The sequence below is a fragment of the Triturus cristatus genome, chromosome 5_2 (assembly GCF_964204655.1).
Source record: "Triturus cristatus chromosome 5_2, aTriCri1.1, whole genome shotgun sequence".
Taxonomy (NCBI): Eukaryota; Metazoa; Chordata; class Amphibia; order Caudata; family Salamandridae; genus Triturus; species Triturus cristatus.
This window is the reverse complement of record NC_140588.1, coordinates 393126149-393153978: the sequence shown is the minus strand read 5'-3', so window position 1 is coordinate 393153978 and position 27830 is coordinate 393126149. Positions and strand designations below refer to the sequence as shown.

At 44.1% G+C, this 27830-nt stretch overlaps 1 protein-coding gene across 6 annotated transcripts in view; it reads left to right on the top strand.

Annotated features, from left to right (window-relative positions):
• The window catches only part of MAK (male germ cell associated kinase), a 553788-nt gene that overhangs the window by 296827 nt on the left and 229131 nt on the right, over positions 1-27830 (top strand). For all 6 annotated transcript variants that reach the window (XM_085607273.1, XM_085607269.1, XM_085607275.1 and 3 more), the window contains exons 9-10: positions 6887-7192; positions 23452-23642. In XM_085607273.1, the coding sequence (XP_085463399.1) occupies positions 6887-7192; positions 23452-23642 (497 nt within the window). The remainder of the gene's footprint in view (positions 1-6886; positions 7193-23451; positions 23643-27830) is intronic.

Genomic DNA, 27830 nt, shown 5'->3' with positions numbered 1-27830 from the left:
GAGAGTGCCCCAGGGGTACTGGCACTGGCGTACTGGGCGTGTTCCTCTGGCGATGCCGGAACTGAAGTTTGAGGTAATGGGACTCTATCCCCTTGAGCAGCGCCGAAGGTCCGCAAGACGGAATGAAGACAGCGGGAAGGTTTTGCGGCTGAAACCAAGGAGACGTGTGAGCGCAACGTAGCGCTGTCCTGGAAACTTGCTTCGATCACGGGAACCTCCGGGTTTCAGAGGCACGGACTCCGAGGAAGCACACGTACCGTACAGGAATTGGAGGTCGCGTTGTTTCAAGCAGGAGACGATGCACACATCACGGGCTTGTCGGGACTTCACGGAGGTCATCAGGTGACGAGCCCCGTGTTCAGGGAAGAAGGAGGTTACATAGGGAAGATAAGGGAAAGAGAGGTAGGACACCCGTTCCGACAGTGGCAGGCATTCTGGGAGTCGTAGTGCATTCATTCCTTCTTACTGCTAATGGTACCTACGCGCTGTGACATAGGGTTCTTCCAAGGTTAGTGCTTGACACATTTAAGAGAAGTGAGAGCTACCAGAAATGTTACCTTCTAGGATAGAAACTGGAGGGACAGAAGTGGAAGGATTCGAATGGAGGGCTCATTCATTTTGTCAATACAATTTTAAGATGCCATGTCTGGCTGATGGGACCCGAGGAGAATGACTCTAAAGACCTTTCCATAAAGGCTTCAATGACAGGAATTTTGAAATAGGGAAACGTGTTGATTGTTTTGAAACTAAGAGGCTGCAGCCGCTAGGTGTACTCTTATGGATGTGAAAACTAGACCAGAAGTTTGTAAATAAAAAAGGTAGCAGGCAATGTCTTGCACTTTGGCTGTTAAAGGATCAGTATGTTTGGAACTACCATAATGAACAAATCACTTCCATTTAGCAGCGTAACAGGCATAAAAAGTAGACTTGCGCGCTTCTCTGAGAATGTCCATGCATTCTGGTGGGAGATTAAGCTATCCAATTTCTAGGGCTCGGGAACCAGATCTCATAGTTAATAGACCTTGGATCCGGTTGCCTGATTTTTCCATGGTTCTGCGATGGGCAGTGTCTCGTGTGGGACCACTAAGAGTTTGAGGAGGATGGAAAACCACAGCTGTCATGCCCATGTGGGAGTCACCAGGTTTAGGTTGAGAGATATCTGTTGAACGTTCCGTACCACAAGCAGAAGTAGAGGGAGAGAAGGAAAAGCATAAGCAAATATCCCTGACAAACTCATCCATAGTGCATTGCCCTTGGACTATATGTGTGGTGTGGAAACCTGAAAGTGAAGTTTGGTCCTTCAAGGGTTTTCTACTGTGGCAAAAAGGTCCATCTCTGGTAGTCCCCGAAGCTGAAAGCAGTGGTGGAGGACTTATGGGTGGAGTTCCCACTCGTGGACTCCTCTTGCTGGTAATACGCATGGTCATTGACTCTATTGTTAGATTGTTTTCTTTGGCTGTCTGGTTCGGGCGGGTGCTCCGTGCTCAGGTCCGACACCGTTATGGTGCACTGTTCTTGGTTTATACAGTTCCTACTTCCGTCTATATTGCTATCGATCGCATTCCTATATCCCTTCCATTTGTTTCAATGACTCTGTAATCGAACAGGCCATTATTTCCATCGAGACCCACATGGGCCTTCGCCCTTCAGTGCTTTCTTTGGTCCTTTCGCGCATCTCCCCCACGGCGTTCACATGGTGATGGGATGAAAGCCTTTCCGCTACTGTCCTCGGTGTCATGCAAAATACCCTCGGACCCATCTCCACCAGGTCTGTGATATGCGTCTCTCCTCGAAGCACAGCAAGGCTGATTGCAACACTTGCCACATCAGGTTCAACGACCCGAAAAGTCACGGAGGAGCAGAAACGACACACTGGCCTTTTCAGTACTAAGGGCATAGAGGCGGAACAGCATGCGCAAGCATCCGCTCTGGATGACGGAACCTTCTCCGACAATGACCGCTCCGATCTGGAAATCCACGAACTTCCACCTACGCAGCAAGCCGTGAGTATTGTACCGCCCCCACTCGCTAATGATCCCCCATGATCCCCAGCAGAACAACCCTTCTGCAAGGGACAAACAGGTACTCTGGAGCAGGAGACAAACTCCTGCTCCGTGGTCGGCACCGACCAACAACTTCGGACACTCCAAGCCCTAGCTCGGCGCTGAACAAACCATCGATGACCGAGTACTTCGTCACAGGTCGCCCGCCTACACAGCCGAAAACGTTGGTTCTGAAACCGAAATCGGCGTCAGAGCCAAGAACATTGGTGCTGAAAACATCAGCATCTGAGCCGAGACCATCCCATCAGAGCCAAGAACTTTGGCGCCCAGTGGCAACTTCGTCCAAGGATCAGGGGCTGTCGAGCCCCTTCTTCAAAAACTACAAGAAGAGATCGGCACAGGTCAAAAATGTCTGATGATCCATTCCTCTACAGGCTGGATAATTACTCGCCCTCCTGGTTCTGCTGCCTCGTCAACTAAACGCCAACTGTCCTTTGAACAAGCTTTGGACAGGCTGCCTCCACCAAAGCAGAGGAAGAGAATGGACAAGGCTACAAGTCCTTTAAATTTCGTTCTGCCACCACCCCTCCCTGCCTCACAACATTTACCATCACCGCCAGCTTTTCCAGTTGTCCATCTATCATACACACCTCAAGGATCACCTCATTCAGGGCCAGGGGGATACATTTGGTATCCCACCACAGCATGATCTCTGGGATACATATGATACTGATTTACCAGTGGATACAGATTCTGACCTATACCCTGCAAAACCCTCCCCTCCTGATGTTACCACTTCCTACCATGACCTCATTGATAAAGCTGCTACTTTTCATAAAATGAATCTACATACTGAGTCTTTTGAGGATGATATTCTTTTTGAGACTTTCATCCACACAACGCTCTGCCCTTTATCACCCTATGCTCAAAGGCATGCTTAGTCCCTCCCCAGACATCTTCCAAGACCCAGTTCGAGCTAGGGCCATTACACCAAGAGTAGATAATATGTATAAGACTTCCCTAACTGACCCACTCTACATCAGGGGCCAGCTTCTACCTGACTCTTTAGTGGTAGCAACCGCATGCAAAAGAGCCAACTCTCAGACCACTGGTGATGCTCCTCCACCAGATAAAGAGATTAAGAGGATAGATACTGCAGGCAAAAGGGTAGCTGTGCAATCAGCCAACCATTGGCAGATTGCCAGTTCATTGGGCTGCTTTCCCGTTATGACTGGGCTCATTGGGACAACATGGAGGAAACTCCAATATCACTCAGATAAACATAAGAAAAGAGGCTATGAGATCATCTCTGAAGTGAGCAGATCTCAAATACCTCTGTACCCTTTGTCCTAGATGCTGCAGTTACTGCTGTTGGAGGGGTTAACTCTAGTGTCCTTACCATATAGGCATGCATGGCATAGCCTATCCAAATGCCCCCAAAATACAGTCCTTTCAAGCTCTCATTCCTCTTTTTCAACCAAATCAATAGGTTACAGTCAAGACAGTTATGCACTCACTTCCTTGGTATGATGGTCTCATGTATTTCGATAGTACCTCATGCCAGATTACACATGCTTCCGTTGCAGAAGTGCTTAGTGCACCAATTGTCTCAAGCAGAGGTTCAATGGCAAGGTCTAGTGTTGGTCGGCCCTCAAACTTGCCACTCTCTGCAGTGGTGGAACACCAACAACTTGTTAAATGGACGGCCATACCTAGACCCTGTTCCGCAGAGAACTATTAACATCTGATGACTCCATACGAGATGGGGAGCGCATTCACAAAATTTGACTGTCAAGGTCAGTGGAAACCCAGCCAGCAACTTCTCCACATCAATCCCTAGCTGTTCACCTTGCTCTGAAAGCTTTAATTCTTCGCCTAATTGGCAAGGTAGTCCTCCTCAAGAAGAACAACATGCAAGCCATTTATTACCTTCAGATACAAGGGGGCACCAGATCCCTTCAGCTCTCTCACCTAGCCCAGAATATTTGGAAATGGGCTTTCCATCACAGAATCCACCTCTTAGCTGAGTACTTGCCAGAAGTGAACAAGAAATTTGCAGACCTCCTCAGCAGGATGAGGCAACAAGTACAGGAGGGGGGAACTCCACCCCTAAGTCCTTCACCATTGCTTTCAGCTTTGGAGACTAGTAGACTACGAGAGATAGCCCTCTTTGCCACAGCAAAAAACGCCAAATGCCCAAACTTCGCCTCCAGGTTTCCACACACCCAGTCCAAGGGCAATGCACAAGCAATGCACTATGGATAAGTTTGTCAGGGATATTTGCTTACGCTTTTCCTTCTCTCCCTCTACTTCCGTTTGTAGTTTGGAAACTTTGACTGACATCTGTGACCCTCATCCTGGTGGCTTCCACATGGGCATGAGCACCGTGGTTCACCACCCTCTTCAAACTCCCAGTGGTCCCACACGAGACACTCCCCAACAGACGGGACCTTCTTTCCCAGAATCATGGAGAAATCAAGCACCCGTTTCCAGGTCTTGCATCTTTGTGATCTGGCTCCTGTGTCCTAGAATTTGGATACCTTAATCTCCCACCAGAATGCATGGACATTCTCAGAGAGACGCACAGGCCTACTACTCATGCCGGTTACGCTGCTAAATAGAAGTGATTTGTTCTGTATGGTTGTTCCAAATATATTGATCCTTTAGCAGCCAAAGTACAAGACATTGTCTGCGACCTCTTTTGTTGACAAACTTCTGGTTTAGCTTTCACATCCATAAGACTCCACCTAGCACCTGTAGCCTCTTTCCTTCAAAACTGGCAACATTTTTCCCTATACCGAAATTCCTGTCATTAAAGCCTTTATGGAAGGGCTTAGGAGTCATTCCTCCTTGGGGTCCCACCAGCCCCGACATAGAATCTTAACGGTTGTATTGACAAGATTAATGAGGCCTCTATTGGAATTTCTCCACTTCTGTCCCTCCAGTTACTATCCTAAAAAATAACATTTCTGATCACCATCACTTCCCTTAAATGTTTCAAGTACTAACCTTGGAAGAACCCTTCTTCCAAATACGTAGAGATAGGGTTATACTTCACACCAACCTTAAGTTTCTTCCAAAGCTGATTTCACAGTTTCACCTTAATCTATCTATTGAACTTCCTGTATTTACAACTGGACTCAGTTGTGGAATGGACTCTCCATACATTAGATGTTAAATAAACCCTCATGTATTGTATTGACCAAACTAAATGTTTTAGAAATACAAAACTGCTTTTTGTTGCTTTCTCCAAACTTCATACAGGAAAAGCCATTTCTAAATAAGGCATTGCTAGACAGATTATTAAATGCAGCTAGACATGCTATGCTAAAGCTAAAAGGACCATAACTATCCCTCCTAAAGCCCAATCCAAGAAAAAATAATAGATTGTGGCCTTTTTGGGGAATATTCCTACTGCTGATATTTGTAAAGCGACTACATGGTCCACATTACATACTTTTACAAAACATTATTGTGTAGATGTACTAGCTCGTCAACAAACCAATGTTGATCAGGCAGCTCTACTTCACTTTTCCAAACCACTGAAACTCCCACGGGCTATCCACCACTATTTTGGGAGGACTGCTTTACAATCTATGCACAGCATGTGTAACTATGGCCACAAATGCCTCGATCTGAAAATGATACGTACCCAGTAAGCATCTGTTTGTGGATTGTAGTGCTGTAGATTCACATGCACCCAACCTCCTTCCGGGACACATGAGTTAGTTACTGTCAATTTAATATTTTTTAGTTTCCTCTTTACATGGACATCTCACTATTTTACGCTTCACTGCACATTTCATTCTCACCCGCCATGCTGGAAAACAATCCAACAATGGAGTCAGTGACAATGCACATTACCAGCAAGCGGAGGAGTAACAATACCGTGTGACTTTAAAGACTTTCTTAGAAGAAAAACAACTTGCAAACACCGAGCCCAACACTAGATGGCAGGATTATGCGCAACATGTGAATCTACAGCACTACATGACAGGAACAGATACTTACTGGGTAAGTAGCATTTTCCTTTTGTGCCACTGTAAAACTTTGATATTTTTCTGTGTGAAATCATGAAATTTCATGCAATGTGGATGCTTTCGGATTTCTGACAGAAGACATCTGGGATAGGCAAGGTCATATATCTAATAGCTACATATCTGCCACTGTGTAATAGGGAAGGCCATAGGTTGTGACAGTGTACAACAGGAGGAAAATGCAGAACTGTGCAAAAGGCAGTGTTGTAACAAATTCTCTGTTCCCTAATGCAATGCTTTGTTGCAAGGATTTAGCCTTATTTGACCTATGTTGGACACCTCCACTTCATGTAATACTCATTACAAACCCATCCGATTTCTTAAACTTACGATTACTGCCATTTGCTCTGTACCATTCAAATGAATTCTGTGCATTTCTCGATAAGTGAATAAATTAAACTGAAACAAAAGGACTTGGCAAAAGGAGAAGCATGGTTTTCACATAAGGGATTAATCAACCCCAAACCTTGTTTTCTCGGTAGTTCTTAAAGCTTTTACTGATATTACTTCAGTGGAATCATTTGTGTACTTTGATGGGACCCTAGTCACCCTACATGTGTCATATAATATAATTTTAGCTGTTATCTATTGACACTCTGTCTTACTTTAAATGTTAACTTCACATTGTATTCATTTATGTATTTGTGTACTTATAATATTTATTTTGGGAGCTTTGATTAGTCATATGCTGCAGGGGCTGGTTTTGTTTTTCGTTTGTTACTTCTGTTTTTAACTGATTGTACAGTGCATTGTGTCACAGCCACTTTGCAGATGGAAATAATTCTATAATGAACAAGAAACCTTTAAAGTTAATATTCATGTCTTTGCTGTGTTTGCACTTTGCAGGCCTTGAAATATCCTTATTTTCAAGTGGGTCAAGCTTTGGGACCTCCAGCACAGTACCTAGAACAGAAGAAGCCTGTACCAAAATCATCTCAGCCAACTGAGGCAAAACCATCGCCTTTATCAAAAAGAGAATCACCATCCCCACCCGATAGTTTGGACATATCTCATCCTCCAGCAGTACCCCAGACAAGAAGCACCAACCAGCCACTGCAGCAGATTCAGTTGCCACAGGAGAAAGCAAACAACAATCAATCGTCTAAACCCCCACTTGCATTTTTACCAAGCCTTAACAAAAATCCAACACCTGTAAGTTACTTTAAGAACTGATATATCAATCTTTATATGTGTATTTATCCTTATATGAAATAGATGTCTATAGGCATAACATATTTGTGTGTTTTTATTGCACAAAACTCAATAAAGTGGTTTCAAAACTCACATTTAACAAGAATGCCATGTTTATTTTGTGAGTATGGTATAGTTGCTGTAAAATACAGATTTTATCTAGTGGGAGGCGTAGTCTATCTAATGTCCGTCCTTCCATCTAATTAGTCTCTTAACATGCTGTTTGAATGTAGAAAATTATAGCCCTAAACTCCTGCACATAGATTCACCATTGCCCTTTTTAATCTGGGTGCCAAGATGAACAAATAGGCCATCTGCAAACTTTATTCAAAGCTTGCAGTCATTAACATGAAGAAGTTAAAGACCCTTTCCCAAACAAAGTGCAGGATGCGATGACCTCGTTCCAAATGAAGGATGTGAACACGTTCCCGTAGTCGTTCCCATGACTAGTCTTTGTCGAAATCAGATAAGTCGAAAAAGAGCTCTAAAAAACATAAACAGTCCAAGCATGACACTATTTGGGGCTTGCATGAAGCAGCTAGCACCTCCTGATCTTGGAGCCAGCTTTGTTGCTGATCTTATTTCAGACCCCATTTAATAGGATGACAACGCCCCATAAGTTCCAACAGGGTAAAATGTCTATGGGCAAGATATGGGGTGCCACACTGTGTCCCACACACATGCCTTTGGGCTTGATGGGCCAAAGTAGACCTCTTGCTGGTTTACCATTGGCTGATTCATCCTAGACGCACCTATGCCTCTTGACTGCGTCATGGAGTTGATACCATCATTGGCTCTGGTTCCATTGAATCTGTATCGACAACATCTCTCTGACTCCACCTTTGGCGCAGCTTCTGACACCATGGGTGCAATGACGAGGCTGCTGGCTCGGACAACGGTGTCAATTAAGACGTTGCTGACTCCAATCAAAGAACCCAAAGCCCCTACACCTCTGCTTAAACCTAGGATATATTCTCATTCTGAATCTGACTATTCTCAATAGGAGTTTATTTTTGATGAAGAATGTCGACCCTTTGAGCAAGGTGATGTGTTTGATGAACTCTAGGATGCCATTGGCCTGGATACCTCCCCAGACATTATTCTGGCTTCTTATAATCTGGCCATTGCCACTGAGGCCACTGCACCTTTTGTGACTGTCACCAGGAGGGCAGCAGAGACCCTTTATCTTATCCTACCTTCTTGGGAAGGAAAGACAACTCTACTTACAGAGGTTTGGAACCCAGTACAGTCATCTCAGAAACCTTTATTGCCTTTTAATGAGGCCCTTGCAGATGTGCTAGGGAGTATCTGTGCTGAGCCAGGATCTTGTCCTCCGGTTAACAGACAGATGGCAAGAAGACCTAGGCCTGCTGCTGGAGATCGTGATTTTTTGTTACTACATCCAACTCCAGAAGACATTGTTTTTCAGGCTTCTTGGAGTCGTACATACCCAAATGCCTTTTGTTAGAAATGGTGTTTCTTGTTGACAGAGGTATGCATCGCGTCCAAGCAGGAACCACAGCTCTAGTCAGGGTAAGCTAGATGCACAATAAAAGATAAACTATATTAACCAAAAGACAGGGTCCGAGCTTTTAAGGACCAAGCACCAGGCGTCGCCAATAAATCAGCCTATTGTATTAATATTGAGCCTCGGTGCAGTAGGATCTGGGGTGTGACCCACATACACCCCAATATGGTGGTTAAAAACCACTGTTGCCAAACTACACACTGATCCTGCACCCGAGAGAGGTATATTTCCTCTATCCCAATGTAGTGTGGCTTATTGTGATGGAAACATTACAAAAAACACAATTATTAGGCTTCCCATGCATGCATCTATCTATGAATGACGTAAGTCTTGATTGTAGCTTTTTTACTCCATTCTTTATTGAAATTCAATTATCTTCCTTTAACATCAAAAAATGATTGCTTTGCCAACGCGTTTCATCCCTCTTGGGACTTCTTCAGGGCTCATCAGCGTGCTGTCTTTTTCGGTAGTGAGTATAGTGCCAGACCAATGTCGACAGCACCACAAGTGAAATTCTGTATGTTACTAGAATCGAGCGTGGTTATTTGCATAAGTCTCTGTGCGGTCAATAAATGTTTTCAATATGGACTTCACTTTTTATGTAAGAAACGTGAATTCTTCTCCGGTGTAAATATTGCTATGTTGCCTCTTCCATGTCCATGCCGCACCTTTTCCAATCACGTTTTCGATTCAAGTGCGGCATGGACATGGAGGAGGCAACATAGCAATATTTACACCGGAGAAGAATCCACGTGAAGTCCATATTGAAAACATTTATTGACCGCACAGAGACTTATGCAAATAACCACGCTCGATTCTAGTAACATACAGAATTTCACTTGTGGTGCTGTCGACAGTGATGTTAAAGGAAGATAATTGAATTTCAATAAAGAATGGAGTAAAAAAGCTGCAATCAAGACTTACGTCGTTCATAGATAGATGCATGCATGGGAAGCCTAATAATTGTGTTTTTTGTAATGTTTCCAGCACAATAAAAGATAACCTATGCTCACCCTCTGGTCGCTTGGCACAGAGCAGTCAGGCTTATCTAAAGAGGCGATGTGTAAAGTATTTGGGCATCACACACACACACACACACACAATCAGTACCACAGTAAAAACATAATAAAAATACTCCTCACAGGGTTAGAATAATGAATTATATTATTATGAGTAAAACAAAGCCAAAGTAAAAATAATTCAATAAGTAGAACCAGTGTTTTGAAGTTATAAAGAAACATTTAAGTAGATCTTGGAAGCAAATATGGCTTAGGGGGTACTTGAGGCCCCGCTGGACAGGGGTGAATCCTAGGTTCAGGCCGACAGCGATAGACGGCAGGCCGACTACAGGACTGCTGCAGGTCCCACTGAAAAAGTTCCTTGGAGATGGAGCGAGACATCTATGTCAAAGACTTGATGCGTCGGTTCTGATCCCCTATATGAAGCAAGAGATGCCTCGTCATGGAGCTGCACTGTACATCGTCATCAAGCCGTGCAGTCTGTTGAATGGATGTTCTATCGGCTCCTGCGTCTAAGGGCAATGCGTTGATTCCAATCGGCGCAAAGTCGTCCCTGCATTGTTTTTGATGGTTCTGTACAGCAGAAGTCACCTATCTTTGAAGGGCCCAGGATTGGATTGGTACTGCTTGGCTGGGCAGGACTCAGAGTCCAGGTGCTGTTGCAGGGTTGAAGGAAGTCTTTGATGGTCCTGAGACTTCAAAACGGGGGGCAAGCCAGCAAGCTGAGGTCACTCTGGGTTCAAGTGAGATGGGTCCAGTCCTTGTCCTCAGCAGGCCATAGATCGGCAGGCAGCACAGCAAAGCAGAAAAGTAGTTCTTCCAGAGAAGCAGTCAAGCAGAGTGGCAATCCTTTTAGTACAGTAGTCTTTACTCCTTGTGTGGGAACAGGACACTGCCTATTCAGGTGTAAGTCTCAGCTCCCCCTCCCTCTTCCTGCCCAGAAGGAGTTATTAGAATGCATATGGATGCAGATGATTTTTCTGTCACACCCGCCCTTCTGCTGTTTGTGGCTGTCTGGAGGGAATGCACAAAATGTAGCTGTCATTTTAAATTCCAAGTCGAAGTGGCTCTAAACTGCACACACAGGCCCTGGCAGGCCTGAGACAGGCTGGAAAGGCTACATGTGTGGGTGGCACAATCAGTGCTGCAAGCCCACTAGTAGCATTTAGGTTGCAGACCCTAGTTATATGGTATACCACTTTACAAGGGACTTACAAGTAAACTAAATATGCCAATAGTGTATACACCAATGTTACTATGTTTAGGGGACTAGCATTTGCAGTTCAGCACTGGTCAGTGGTGGTAAAGTGCTCAGAGTCCTAAGGCCAAGGAAAACCTACAGCAAAAAGAGAAGGTAAGCAGGCAAAAGATTTGGGGGAAGACTACCCTAAGGATAACAGGCCTAACATCATTTCATTTCCCCTCCTCATAGGGAGTCAAAAAAGATGGAGAGATTTTTCAAAGAGGATTTTCTATTTAACTAGTTTTGCCCTCGGGTCGGTTAGTCACCAATTGAATGAAGAAAAACTGCCTATAGCTGAACACGGACAAGACGGAAGTGCTGATCTTCTGCAACAACAGCAAGCACTTTACATATGCTACGGAAAATCTTTAAGCGGCTACCCCTGCTAACGAGACACACCGTGGCACAGGCCCTCATCACCAGTTGACTGGACTGTGGAAACTCTCTCTGTAGGAATGGCTGCACACCTCCTACAGAGACTTCAAACCTTACAGAATCCGCAGCCAGACTCATCCTTGGCCTCTCGCGATGAACCCACATCACACCACAACTCTGGCAACTCAATTGGCTCTCTGTACAGAAGAGTTGCCAGTTAAGGCTGCTGACCCACTTTCACAAGACTCTACAAAACCATGGACCCGTCTACATTAACCACTGCCTGAACTTTCACGCACCGTCAAAAACACTACACTCCGCCTCCCTTTTACTTGCCCACACTCCCAGCATCCACCGAAGCAGAAGTGGAGGACGCTTCTCCTCCTACATCACTGAAACGACCTGAAACGGCATCCCTATGCAGCTCTGGACCATCAGCTCACTTTGCAATTCCAAGGGGCCCCTAGACCTGGCTGTTTGAATGATCCTGCCAGGACCTGCAAGCGCCTAGATGCCCTACGGGGTGATTAGCAGCACTATATATGTCTTGATTGATTGAATACATCCTGTGCCTACATCATTGCATAAGTGAAAAAGTATTGGATGTCCTGCTGGCTGTCCCCGAAGAAGTAAGTCAGAGCTTGCAACATTTGGTCACTGACGGTCAGGATACTGCGAAATTTTTAAGGCATGCCTAGACATTACTGACAGTCTGGGTAGGGCAGTCAGCACCAGCATAGTATCTATACGCTATGCCTGATTGTTTCCACCAATGTCCTTAGTTCACTTATGGGCATGCCCTTTGTCGGCGCTAGGCTGTTTGAAGCAAAAGCTGACTCTGCTCTCGAAAGGTTCAAGTAGACGTAGGCCACCACCTGTCCTTTTGACTTAAGTCCACCAACAAGGCAGCTTCCCCAGCAACAGAACCCTTTCTGATGGTTTAGAACGAGTTACCTGCAAAGAAAATGGCAGAATTACTCTCTCCAACAACAAGACTCTCAAATCCTTAGGGGACAAGGTCGGGGAGCTAGTCGGCAGCATTTGGATTCGTAGGAGCAGAGTTCTTCTCAGACCACAGCACCCCTTCTGCAGCTCTGGCATTATCCCCTTAATTTAACCTTTAAAACACAATCGACTGGTTGGAAATCGGATCACCTTTTACCTCTCCTTATCAGTGAGGGCTCCAGATTGTGGAACAAGGTTACTCCATACCCTTCTTTTTCCAGACACTTCACCCATATCACACTTTCTCCCAGAGGATCACTTGTCTATACTCCAAGGAGTAGTTTTAGCTCTCTTAGCCAAAGGAGCAATAATAAGGGTGCCCGTTTTCGAAACCAAGACTGGTTGTTGCTTCCACTACTTTCTGATACAGACAAAGGATGAAGAAGGCCTTCATCCCATCTTAGATCTTCACACTCTGAACTTCTTCCTAACCCAAGAAGAGTTGAAGATGCTCACCCTGGCGCAAGTTCTGTATGCCCTTGATCCAGAAGACTTGAGAGTAGCTCTGGACCTGCGGGATGCATATTTCCATTTCCCCATCCTACAGTCCCACAGATATTATCTGCAGTTTTAAGTAGGCCAAGAGCCTTTTTTAGATCACTGTGTTCCCCTTTGGCCTTACACAACCTTGGATGTTCACAAAGGTGGTGGTCGCAGCATATCTGTTTTCCCATATCTTGATGACTGGCTACCGAAGGCTGACTTACCTCAAATAGTCGTGAACCACATGCAGACTACAGCTGATCTGTTGATATCATTAACATTTTCCAGCACCGTGCCGAAGTCACACACAACTCCTTTGCAACAGCTCCCATTTATCAGAGCCATCTTCTTCAGAGCAATGTCTCCACCTCAACAAGTCAAGGATATTCTTGTTATGATCCAGATGTTTTAACCTGCAGCCTAGGTCTCAGTGAGGTCGGCTCTGAATCTTATTGTCCTCTTGCATCCTCCTTGTTGACCATGCCAGGTGGCACATGTGGGCTATGCAATGGAATCTGAAGTCTCGGTGTGCTCCGCACCAAGGAAATCGATCAGATTCCATCCAGGTGTCGAAGAGATTGCAGAAGACCTGTAGTGATGACCGCTCAACAACAGTTGGACTGGCGGCTGACCCCTCTCTGAGCTCTTTGAGCCTTCTCTTGGCACTGAAAGTGCTCCTTCCAATAGTAAAAGGGGAACGATTACAGGTTCTCACAGACAACACAACTGCCATTAAGTACTGCAACAAACAGGGCAGAGTTGGATTTTGGGTATTGTGCTAGAAGGCACTACGCCTTTGAAAGTGGCTGAATGGCCAGGGCATTTCCTTGATTGCCCGGCACATGTCCAGAACTTTAAACACCAGGCAGACAGACTCAGCCGACAGTGCCTGGCAGGTCACGAATGGCGGTTGCGCTTGGAGGTGGCCCAGGGCGTCTTCCAGCTACATGTTTAACAAGCACTACTGCCTAGATAACCAGGTCCAGCCAGATGGGCACTTTACCTGATTTTTCCTCCAGGATTTCCGGGTCTAAACTATTCCACAGATCCTGGTAGGTACTGCTTTGGTATCTTTTAAAAAAGTGAGGAATCTGCAGTTAGGAGTCTTTGTCAGAAGAACAAGCAGTTAACTTTGTTAGCACCTTTTCTGTTAGGGGCTTTATTTAACAGCAGATGATGATAATGCTGTTTGAAATTAAAATAGGAAATTATATCCAAGTGTGTTTCAACTATGTTTTATGTAGTACTAGCTGAAAAAGCAAGAGTACATCATGTTTGAAAGAGGTAACGTATCTGATAAATGAGGCAGCACTTTTCCTCTAAAGGTTCAGCGAGTCATCACACAATATACATATAGAACTAATACTAATGTGATGATGCATACCCTGAAAGAAAATATAGAAATGTGTGGTGGTTAGCAGCTGAAAGAACAGTGCAGTTTTATTCCCCGGCTGTGATGCGCCTCCAGTAAAGTCTGTTCTCCACTTGCCTATAGTAGCAGGACAGTGAAGAGAAAAGTGGCAGAGCTCGCCATTGGAGTTGCGTTCCTATTGGTGGAAGTTTGTCACAAAAAGCATGCACTCATGAAAGGGTGACTTGCATGAGCAGGAAAAAGCAGAGTGCACTTGAAATCCCCTGTCAAGGACTGTGACTCTTCCCCCCCCCTACAATCTGTTCTCCCCTTGCCTTTAGTAGCAGGGCTGTGAATCGAGAAAGGGACAGAACTCTGTTGTGATGCCATGTTTCTATTGGTGGAATCTTGTTATACATTCCTGTGTGCAAGCAGGATCGGCACATATGAGCTACGATAAGTAGAGTGCACTTTAATGTCTCCACGAAGGACAATGTTGCTCCTCCTGTGAAATCCGTTCGCTGATTGCCTTTGTTAGACAGATGATGAAGAGAGAACCTGGCAGAGCTCTCCTCTGAAGCTGCACTCCTATTGGTAGAAATATTTTATTTAAAACACCACGCATGCAGAAAAGGTGCGACTGGGGCAAGTGTATATAAAGTGTTTCTCCCTCATGACTTCTGGCAGGCCAGTGGAAGCTCTCTCTGTCCAACTCTTTAACAATAACGTTTTTATTTATGTAGGTTTTTAAATCATAGAAGATTCTCTTAGTGGGACCAGCTCCAGATGAGAACTATGAGAGGGTTCCACTTATATCTACTATCACAATTCAGTCTACAAAGAATTAAGTGAACGAAACAATTTGAATTGCTACATTGTAAGCATACCAAATATGGGTGATTAGAGCCCTATGATTACAAATTTTTAAATTTAGAAAAACACCCTATTTATTGCCAACAAAATGTATTAATTTAGAAGCAAACCCAGCCACTCTTTCATTGTTCACACATATTTCTAGAGACCCTTCTTAGCAGCCACTCGTGTGGGAGATGATAGTATTAGTACTCTTTAAGAATATTGATAACGCAGTCAGTGCCTGTATGCATATCCCTCTCAGAACAGATCAGTGAACTGTCCTACTGGTCTTTTAAGACCACTATCATCCATTAGTAAACAATCAAGAATGATGATTCGTTCCAACAGGCAACATGGCGAATGCTGGACCGGAAGTCCTGGTGAGGGCTGTGTCCCTACGGATTGATAAAATGGAAATCCAAATAGGCTTACTTCAAACCTTGGATAATTACTTACTAATAATCAATATTCTATTACAAAAGTTGATACTACTAATTAACTAGTTTCATGCAGAAGTCAAAAATCATTAAAGACATCACTATTGTTTTAGGAATCTTAGCAAGTTAAATACACTACTGGCTAGGCTACAAACTGTGGGGGGACAATATGAGATCTGAGACGCACAATGAAGGAGCTATGCAGCAGTCACTGCATAGAAACACCATCTCTTAAGTGAGTAGTAAAGCCCCTTCAATAAAGCATATGCATACCCAAAGCATTGCAATGTCTATACAGCACAGTTCGCGAGAGTCTATTCATTCGCATCACCCTTTGAACCAATGGCCAAAGCTGAGCAAGAAGATAAGCCCCTATTGATATCGGACAACTGTGACGCTCAAACGCCTTGACTACCATTATTACATAAATATGCAAAGAAATTAAAAATAAAATAAATAAGACCATTTATGACCACTGCCTTTGTCTGCCATACAGTTACCAGTGGTGCAGCAAATGCAAACGTATATCTAGTATCACTTTCAATGCCAAACCTGCTAGGTTCTGTTACTGGATATAGACCAGTGGGCAAGACACCAATGAATACCCATCTCACCTCTGTTTAAAATTGATTACCTGCATGGGAAGCGCAAATCCTTACAAATGCGAAGCATTTGGCAAGCTGATTACAGTGATAAGCCAGAAAATAAAACTTAACTCCAAGATACGCCTTCTCAAATACCATCACTATTCCTTTATTTAGCCACACTATATGCAAGGGACAAACTATGATCATTACTAACAAGACAGCTGAGAGAAAGTTGGATAACACTCTTATTTCAGTTTGGAGGGGCATGTGAGGGATATAACAGAATAAAATCATTGGAGAGGATTTTCCGTACTGGGTTTGCATTTAAGAAAGCTCAAGAGTGGGATGGTGGAAACGGTGGTTAAGACATTAAGGTGGTGTGGATGCTCTCGCAGGCTGGAAGAAACAGTTGTCTCAAATATCAGAATCAAAATCCTCTGAAATACTAGATTGGGGTTGGTTGGCACCATAATAACCAATGGAGTGGAAACTGGTATACTACCTGCTTTGGACAACCATGGGACTGAGCTAAAATCAAGAAACAAATGACGTTCTGGAAAAACAAATGGTAATTGTCTTTTAGTTTGTTTTTGGAATGTAAGTGAGCTGTAGGAAAATCTTGGGTGAAGTTTATACACTAGTAAACATAATGGTTTGTGTCTCCAGGAGAAGATAATAATAATAATAAAATATTTATAGAGCGCATGGTTACTTCAACTGAAGTGTCCCCACGCCAAGATTTTAATCTCAGGCACAGCACCTTTCAAGCACTCTCCAAAAATGGTCCTTAGGTCTGTCTAAAAAGCCAGGTTTTTAGTATCTTACAAATGGCCAATTCTTTACCTTCCTGTCTGAGAGCCAAAGGCAGGACATTCCACTTTTTGGAGGCCAGCAACCTAAAAGAGCATCCTCCTATGCATACTCTTTTCACAGTGGTAATAGTGGCTAGTGAGGCCCCTGCAGGCCTCAGACGTTTGTTGGGAAAATAGGATTTTACAAGAGAGTGAAAATACGAGGCCCTTTTTACATTCAGGATTCTGTGACAGTAATGTGGCTTTAAACAACCCTCTCTTGCACAGTGGCAGCCAGTGCGATTTAGCAAGAGCTGGGTCTATAGGCGATCACCTCTGGAGGTTAACCAGCAGACGAGATACTGCATTCTGCACCCTCTGTAGTCTCCGCAATCTAAATTGTGATACTCTCAGATACAGCACGTTGCAGCAGTCCGATCTGGACATTACTAGGGCCTGGACTACTGACTTCCTGGCGGCTTCTGGTAGGAACAATAAGATCTTTTTCATGGTTTTGAGAATCCCACAACATTTCCCCACTAGGCTGGTGATCTGACTGTCGAACGTGAGTCTTGCATCAAACCAAATTCCGAGATTCTTAACTTTTGGCTTAAGATCAGGAAGTGGCCAAAGTGAATCTGGCCACAATGCAGAGGACCAGATTGATGGTTGCTTCCATTGGATAACTACCTCAGTTTTTCCGGCATTTAGTTTGAGGCCGCTATGGTTCATCCACTCAGCCAATTCTGACGAACAGCATTTCGGTAGAGCTGGCAGTGCCCCTTTCATCCTGAGACAGGGTTATGGTAATCTGCGTATCATCGGCGTATGACACAATCTTAAAGCTATACCGCTCGATGCTATCAGCTTGGGGGCTCATGTGCAGATTGAATAACGTGGGGCTGAACGCTGAGCCCTGTGGCACCCCCTGATACAGTGGGAGAACCCCAGATAGAAAAGGTTTTTGAGCCACCTGGAAAGTGCGATTCCTTACAAAAGATGCTACCCACCTTAAGGCTTTAGCTCCGTGGTTCCGCAACCATTCGAGCAGAAGGCTGTAGGACACAGTATCAAAGGCTGCATTAAGATCCAGCGTTATCAATGCTGCAGGGTTTCCTACAATATGGGCACTCAGTGTCATTATCCCAGGTTTTGTGAAATTTGGAGTTCCAGCAATAAAGAAAGCTACTCGCAGCCAACTATTCAGTGGTCTCGCTATACACCTTTCCTCACATTTTCATTTTATAACCATAAAACTGGACCGGAGTTATCCTTGCATCCTTGCTCTAAAAATTGATAAGTGCAGCTCGCTGGAAAAAAAATACCATCCTTTCTGTAACTTTAGTAAACATCTATACTCCACAGTGGATCGAAAAAAAAGCACATAGAATATCTAATCCACTGCCTAGATGCACTGCATTTAGAATATTCCTGCACCACATTTATTATTACCAAGGATTTTAAACTATACTTTGCTGTTAGTGGTCTAGATAATAATAATAATAAATAATAATATCTCCGAACAAAACAACTGTTGTTAAATTTCTTCCACTTTAGCGCCTGTCCAGAGAGGGGAGAAATTAAAGGTTACTCTACTGGATTGCCAACTTATCGTCATATTAACTTTCTTAAATGGAAGGTTCATAACTGATCAACTGGTGGAGTATATCCATATATTCATGCACAGAAAGGCTGAGATAAATGATACCTTTGTTTCCTTACCTTCATTTATTGAGAGGTATGAGTTTACTATGAATCATAGAGTTGAAATAGATTATTGCCACAGATATTTAAAAATCAGTTGCCATGTAAATAGGGATGCTTGGCTCAATCCAGCATGGGCAAGATATGGGTGTCATGGCAAAAGTAAAGAAATAGATGTTTTTTTCTATTTCATTACTTTTGCAGCAATCGCGGCACCCGCACTTTACTTTCAATTCTAAAAGTAAAGCGTGGGTGCCGCAATTATGCAAAAGTACGCAAAGGAAACAAGCATTGGCCGCGCGGCCGTGAAAGTGACACGGCCGCGCGGCCCGCGAAAGTGAAAGTGATCACGATCAATGGAGGAAAGACAGATGGTGGCTGCGTGCGTGCATGCTCACGTGCACGCAAGCTTTAGGCCACCAAAAGACTGTGGCAGCACTTGGAAAACCCACCTACTACATGCCTCGCAGAGCACCGCATGCGCTGGTTCAGACGAGACCTAAAAAGGACTATGTATGTATGCATGTATGTGTGCGCACTCGGGGCCATCACAAAGGTGTCTGGGGGTATATTAGCTGGGGTCCATGCTTCAAAATGCCCCACATGGGAACAGCCATAGTATAATTACCTTGGTGACATACCTGGCAGGACCTCACATTCTGTCTCACAACAGATGGGGATGTTGTAAGACCAGCTAAGGAGATGTGTAGGGGAAATATACAGTGGAATAAGTACACACATGGTGAAGTGAAGTTGCAAGAATGGGTTGCGTGGGAGGGGAGAGAAGAGGTGGAATTAGCTGCAGGAAGGCCCTTCAATAGATTTAGACTGAACTGTTTTGGGGATATAGACTAATGAGCGGTGCATGGGAGAAATGTAGCCCAGAAAAGTTCTAAGGAGCTCTGTGAGTGTAGACTGTTGATTCAGGGAAAGGAGAAGCTAGAGTGCCGGACATATGGATAAGGTAACAGGGGAAGGGTTATTGACAGAGTAGAGGTGCAGAGGATACAGAAAGGATGAGCAGGACAGAGAAAATTGGTGTTTCATGGACCTTTATTTATCTTTTCTTTTTTACTTTAGTATTAGGGAACTTACCCAGACTCATTAATGCCCAATTTGGCTGGTTGAGTGGTGGCGGAATGAAAATTAAATGAAAATGTATATCTAATCTAGGCTCTTCTGAAGCTAGGCACGTCCAGTATTACTTTCCACCCACTGTACTCTGTGAAATCCTGCTGTCTGAAAGCTCCATAGCAATTCCTCTGAGAGGTAGGTAGGTAGGTAGGTGTGTGTGTGTGTGTGTGTGTGGGTGTGTGTGTTTGTGTGTGTGTGTTTGTTTGTTTGTTTGTTTGTTTGTTTGTTTGTTTGTTTGTTTGTTTGTTTGTTTGTTTGTTTGTTTGTTTGTTATGTGCACCATCCCTAATTTTGTTTGATAAGTAATTTAAACATCCCTTTACTTCTTATTTTCCTAAACGGATTAGAAGCCTTCTCTTTTTTACTGGCTTTACTAGCGCTCGGATTATATGGCGCATAATAAAGGCCATTATTCCAATTTAGGTGGAAGAGTCCACGTTATTTAGTCTAATAAATGTTATTTTAGTTTTCTCCCTCTTAAATCCTCTTTGACTCCAGTGCAAGATAATGGAGAATGTAATTTTTCCCATTTTATTCTCTAAATCTCCCCTTTAGCTTTTCCCAAACCGGCAGCACTTATGATACCTTCACATGTATAGTGAAGCTGTGCCCTGCTTTGGTGTCCACTTCCACGTGCGACACATTTAACCAGTCCTGCCTTTTTTTGTTTTAGCCAAAACCACTTTGCACACTAAGATTTTTAGGCCATTACTTAAAGTGGAAAAAGTAAAAATGAGAAAGCCCTGATCTGCACATGCTAGAGTGGGTTGTTAACTGACATTATACTTTTTGTCTTTGCAAGATCTTCTCTTGTGTTTTCAGTGTGTGTGATGCTTTGCCAAGCTAGTGGGAGTTTATCTGCTATCTGATTTGTGCATAATGAGCAAGAACAGATCTGGTGCTGCGGCCAAGGCAGTGTTTGTGGCAGAAAGAGCTAAATTAAGGATTCTGCATTTTGTTCTCCATGCTTCAGTGGTGCTGTGTTGAGCACTGTTTTGATATCTCTTCAAGGAGAAAGTGAGAATCTTCGATAATGTCATCTCATTTGAATGTGCCTGCCTTTCTAACTTGATGATCCGATTACGAACATTTTAAAAGTGGAATGTAGTACTTTAAAGAGGAACTAGTAGCTTGATGAAACTAAGAAATACCAGAAAATACTATTTCAATAGCTATTTGTTAAAGATGCCAGGTTCAGGTCCAGCACACCCTTAGGTCTTAGCAATGTTGCTGCCTTATGGCAGCCAGTAAGTAGCACCAAATGTCACGAAAATAGCCAAGAAAATGCAGCTAAATCTGGTTTTGCCTGGAGCACCGAACATTTTATACAGTTCTTGGTGAAGTAAAATTATCTGAGTGCCATATTCCGATGCCTCGTTAGCTGTAGACTCAGATAGTTTTCGCTTTTCAAAAACCTGTTTGAAATCAGATGGCCAGATTATTTTAGAAAGTCGGTGGTCAGTCAGGTCCTTGCTAATGATACTTGCCAGTTTACAGAAACCAAAAGAAATTCCTAGAATAAAAATATCATTTCCCTCTACCCCCTTTCCAGTCTGTTCAATAGCAGTTTGTAGATCGCATTTCCTCTCTGAAGCTTTTCAGGTATTGGAGGATGGATAACATGGTAGCAGACATTTCACGCCTCTGGCTGTTTTGATGCTGCAGAGGGGGCTGGTGCATAAATTATATTTTTAGGATAACATTTTCAGAAAAAGTTATAATATTTGAATAGATCATGTTTTCATTTTTACTTGCTTTTTATTGGCAGCCACTTAGTGTTTAAAAAGCACGCTGTGTGTTAATCACTGACATTTACAATGACTTGGATTGAAAATAGGTTGCAATTACTGAAGGAAAAATCTGTCTGGCCCTATTTTAACGAAACTCTCTGGAAAGATAGATTAACAGCACTCATGTATGCCAATCATATTGGGAAGACGTTTAGGAGATGGTATGGCAAGATATTTATTCTTTATCTCAACTCAAGGCAGGTTTTCTTGAGAAAGATGTATTTGAGGATAAAATAGAGCGGCCATGCACCAATTCCGGTATAACTAATCAAATAAACGAAGCGACCTTAGGACTTGTGCAGCAAAACAGTGGTGTTGCTCTGAATGAGCAGAGAGGTGAAAATGTGCTTCAAATAATGTGAGACTAATAACTACAAAAGTAAAAATACTAAGGGCCCAATTCGGACCTCGTTCAGAAAGCAAACCGAACGACTCGTCTACGGTATGCTTTCCATACGACTCGTGCCAGGGAAGTCCGACTGAATAAGTACGATACTTTTGAATGCATCCGGATACGATTCGGTTAGACTCCCATTGACTTCAATGGGAGCCAGTGTTTCAAACGCGTACACAGGCTCCCATTGACAAAAGGAGTGGTTGGGGGATCATCGTGCACCCTGTGGCGGTCACCCCTTGGCCACACTGTGCATGGTCTGAAAGGGGGGACCTATGGGTACCTCCAAGGGCACGAGTTGGAGGGTCCCGGGTGAAGGGGGGCCTGCTACGGGCCCGCAAAGACCGATTCCGGCAGTATTTTCGATCCGGGCAAAACGAATCGTAATGTCCGAATCGTTCATCGTACTTGCTCGCTTGGAAAACCTACTCCATAGAGCTGTACGATTTGGCTCCGGAGGGCTCTATCTCTCCGTATGCCTTCCGGAAACAATTTGTTCAGCGCTAATGGTTTCCAGGCATCGTACTTGGTTGTTCGGAATTGGGAACGAACCGGTCGGAAACAAGGCCTCTTGATCGGTTTAGGTAAAACCAAATCCGATTCGGAGCCATTCCAACCCAAATCGGAATCAGGCCCTAAATGTAAGTAATTTAAACAATCATATGCTAATCCCTGAATTTATATCACGTTGTATGATTGTGCTGTTTTACAAGAGCTCATGGCCAATTCTGGTGGTGACAATATACTGATTATTAATAAACTTTGAAAAAAATGTTATTGATTGAATTGTAAACATCGTTTAATTATTCTCTATGTCTTAAAGTCTTTTTGTCAGCTGTCAGTTCGTTTTTATGGATATATGATGGTGTTAACTACCAATACATATTAAATATAAATATAATTCAGTTCATCCATGAAACAAAATTACCACAAATGGATGAAGTGGAAACCGAACTGTAGACGACTGCTGTTTATTGTACCATGACAATTGCTTTTTATTTGCATGCTTTTGTTCAAACTTATGGTTTATGAGAAAGATTCTGAAAGAAACCAAGAAAAATAACCAATTTGAGAGACCTGTTTGCTGTCATGTGTGGTATATTCTCTTGTATAATCTCATGAATTGCCCGAGTCCCCATGCTAATTGGTATTTTTATCCTGTTAGCTTACATTTTATAAAATGCACAACCCTCTGTTTATTAGCTATTGTATTCCAAAATGTTCTGATCAATAGATAATACTACATGTATTCTATTTGTGCTACATTTGAGAACGGCATCTGAATATGCCCACCAGGCACCCGGACTACTGATGACACCCACATTTCTAGGGCATTTTATATAGTTTGCACCACTCTGGGAGTGCTGGATGCATTCATTTCCAAGGGCAAAGCATGGCTTAACTCTTCAAAATCCATGCTAATTGTGAAGTTCCTTTTGTACTGCTAGCACTCTGCCAATTAATGTTATTTCCAATCCAAAAGCAGAATAAATATTGATTTATTGTTCCTTCTTTCCATCACAGAAACAACCATTTGCAGGACCTGCAAATGCTGCAGGGGCTGTCAAAGTCGGCAGAAGAAGATGGGGACAATCTGTTTTTAATACAAAGGACAGCTGGGATGACATTGACGATGCTGACTTTGGGAAATCACTCTCCAAGAAGCCAAGCATGACAACAACTGAGGAAAAGAGAAACATGGAGACTTTATTTGGGTAAGCCACGACCTTCTACCTTGCAAATTAAGTCCATTTGCAACCGTTTTTTTATTTTGGGTCATTGGGTCGACTGTGCTTCACATACAGTACCATTTCTGTTCAGTGACAACTGTTCACATCCAGGTAAAGAAATCTGAAGTCTGTTTATGGCACTCATTCCACCATTGGACACACATTACCTTGACTATTTTCCTTCATCATTATTTCTTCCTATAAACTGGTAGAAAAAGCCCAAATCTGAACAGGACTAAATATGCTTCATATACAGGGGCTTGGTTTTTGAGAGACGTAGATGTTGATGTATGCATGAACTACTTCACTTCTATGTGGGGACAGATGTTCTACAGTTTAACCAGTGTGCATATTGCTAGTCAGGATTTTCTTCATCAGATAAAAGAGCATAATGTCTCAAAATATGGTTCAGGGGGATAGCCAGATTTGGAATTTTCTACAATTTATCAAACATAAAAAAAGATCATGTCTAAATACAGTTGTACAGTTTTGAAGCATAGACATAACTACTAATAATGTGTGACCAAACCAAACGGTGCCCGAAATGTTGGAAAATCCCATGTTGACATTCACATTTGCATCATCTGTCCCTCCACCTTTACTTAGTTTTGGATATCACTAGGTCCATAAGCCCTCTCATTAGATCACCTTAATGAGTGTACTTTCGCTAATAATTCCACTTGCTTTCGCTAACTTCAACTGTGCTTTACTGTCATACTATAATTGTCAATAGAAAAGGGTTTTATACTTCCTATAAAATGCATTTCTTTACCAAGGGGGCATAATGTTCACTAGCAAATAATGCTTTACATTTTGTGTGTAAAATTAGCTTTCTAATGAATACTTTTTTCTTCTGATGACTCCTCTTTGAAAAATTGCCAGACTTCGTTCGGCATCTGAAAATGTTTTACAACAGTAGCTCCCAGCAAGTGCTTCATAGCACAATTTCGACTGCAGCCTTGAATCTGCACGCATCACCTCCAGAAATAAAATTGCGCGGTTACCAGAGCTGAGTGTTTTGGCTTAGAATCGCCCTCCTTCCTGCGGGCCGATGCGTTATGCAGATCAGACTTCTGGCTTCGGGGGACTCTGCGAGCGGGTTTGCGTGCTGGTTTTCCTTGTTGCTGGAGCGCTTTTCGCGGAAGTGCTGCAGTGCTCTCTGCTGGTGGGCGGGGCTCACCAAAAGAATTACAGTATTGGCAGCTTGCTCCAACACCGGCACTGTTTGGGTGCTTATGTCTGCTGACATGCCCTCAAAGACCACGAAGCACCGGAAGGACAAGGGGGAAGTGCTTTCCTCATCTGCAAGACTTGCTGCTCGCACACTGGGCCCAAGACAGGACTCTCCATTGGATCAGGCCAGCGTGGGGTCAGGTAAGCCGACTGACTCTCACCTGGGTAACAGTAGGCCAGAGAGCATGAGAGCAGGTAAAAGGAAGAACCAAGCAATTATTAAAAATACCGGGACAGGTTCGATCTTTGAGGAGGAAACTGCAGGACCCTCGAATGATGCTCTGCTCCAGCCACAGCCTTTAATAATGGATTTTTTTACCACTAAAAGCCTTGGTGGGGGTTCAAGTCACCTGGGCGCCACAGAGAAACGGTGTGAGCTAGACCCTAGTGTCATCTCGATGCCCGATGGATGGGTTGGGGGACCCTCAGCACCACTTGCTGCAGATATAGATTTGGCCAGCTCTTATGGATTGCACCCATTGCCATCCGAACAATCCTTACACCCTTACATTCTGAGCTTGATGAGAGGGGTGTTCCCCCGAGCAACTCCATAGTGGTGGGCCAGGCCTGTTCTAACAAAGCTGCTAAAGCTAACCCTGCTCCTCAGTCTGCCACTCTTGGGGAGGACGGGCGTAGCAAGGATAACAATACAGATCAGAGCGCATCGATGGCGGCTGCAGATCTCACAATGGCCAGGGCGGACAAATTCTTCTTTCACAAATGGTTTTTATTCAGAGGCCACTAACTCATATTACAGCAGTGGCACTAACTCCTCAACCTCTGGATCCAGTACACTGGAAGCTCCTGAGACAGTGCTTAAGCGCTCAAAGCATCAGAAGGCCCTTAAAGGCAATACAGAATCCCGGAGGAGGAGAGCGAGAGACTCAGTTGGCAGTAGTCTGAAATGGAATTTGTCTCATACAAAAATACTCGGGACCCCAGAGGAAGCACCTACCCTAAATGAAACCGCCTCATCCACTGTACAGACGGCAGTGAGCATGTCTCTAAATCCAGAGTTAGGCTTTTAATCTTGGAGTCTATTAAAGAGCATCAGGCTGAGACACGGGCGGATGGCAAAAGGGCAAGGCAGGCCACGAAAAAGCTGGAAGGCGTCATTCGGAAGGTGGGGAAGGCATACTCCGTGGGCATCTTAGCTGCATCGAGGATAGGACTACAGCTTTGGAGGCAGATCTCACAGCGGTTAAGGAGCAAGCCAAATCGCATGATGCCCAATTAATCGACGTGCCGTGGGAGCTAGAGGACATGGAAAACCGACAGCGTAGGAATAATCTTCGCTTTTTTGGGATTGATGAAGGCCTTGAGGGGGCCAACATCCTTTATGCTGGATCTCTTGAAGAATGCCTTCCCTGAACTCTCAGAATGGGACTGGGCATCAGAAGTCCAAAGAGTACTTCGGTTTCCGGCGGCCCGGAATAAGCCATCCCAGGCTAGTAGAGATTAAAGACAACCGAGGGCTATTTTAGTATGTTTTGGCAACTTCCTGCTCCGCCAGGCCATCATTGAGAAAGCTCGCCTGGATGCAAGACAGACATACCTATAATCCTCTTACTCCGTACGCCCTGACTTTTGCCCTACAACTGTGGAACGCAGGTGGCGCCTGCGACAGGTGATAAAACCATTTCAGGAAGCTGGCTTTGAAGTATATATGCTGGCACCTGCCAGACTGAAAACTATTGTCAAGGGGTCTGTTAAATATTTTGCAGCTGAAATTCAAGCAAAAGAATATTTGGGTCAGGTCCTGGCGGACAGAAGCAATATATAGCTATGAGGCCCTCTTCATTAATTGGCTTGATTAACCTTAATATTAGCGATCTTTTCCTATCTTCCTATTGCTCTCCTCCTTTTTAGGTCTGGCGCCTAGCGTTGCAGTGCACAGCACTGCTCGCGCAGCGCGAGACCTCATGTAGGGGCTTCAGAAAGCTGACCACACGCTTGTGCATGTGCTTTTGTCAGGTGCAATTGGCTTTTGCATGCGTTTTTAAAAAAAAATACTGCACGCAATTGGGCAAAGGCGGGCGCATGTCCCGCCTTTGCTCCACCCACTTCCCACTGGTGTCTGTTACACGCAGCAGCATCTGCTTTTAATTATGCGTGTTCGCTTTGCTGCCGCACTCGCTTGCCCCCGCTCCTCTGTGGTGCGCGCGCACTACTAGTTTCGATTCGCACCTCTCACAAGCCTCCTGCACAGCGGTGAACATGTTGCTGTGATTTAAAGTTCCAACCAACGCCGTTCGCCTTGACTTTCATTCCCCTACATCAGACGCTCTGATTGATTTCCACAAGGCCTTGCGCGATAATATGTACAAGCGTGGGCTTTGTTGCAAAGACTTTGCCTCGCTATGTAAATAGAGCCACTTTCAAGTGTGTGTATTATGTGTCAGCAGAGTAGCGTACTGGAGCCACCGAGCATTTAAAGGCACGGAACCTCGGGTGTCGATTTTGTGAAGCTCATTGGGTTATCCAGCAAGAACAGAAACTAGCCTGCGTTTCCCCGGTAAGACATTGCCTCGCTGTGTAGACACCGAGCATTTAAAGGCACGGAACCTCGGGTGTCGATTTTGTGATGAGCAAATCCATTGGTTGGCATTGGAGTCTTGAGCTTGTTGCTTTCTTTTGAGAGTGATTTTTGTGTTGATCGTTATTTTTGTGTAGCTGTCTGTTGGCAATAGGCCTCGCATTACTAAAAATTAGAGCTATTGGTGTTGCATTATTATTTGCAACGCCAAAAGCTCAAACTTTTACTAATGCGAGGCCTATTGCATTGCAAATGCTTGTTTTCCTTATGGCACTTCTTTTGGTGGGAGCGGGGGGTTATACCTGAGAGGGGTCGGGGGAGAGCCCCGTGGTGCTGGCCACCGGTCTCCATCACACAGACCCGTTTGGTCTGGCTGCTTTCAGTACTGGGGGGGTGGCGCGAGG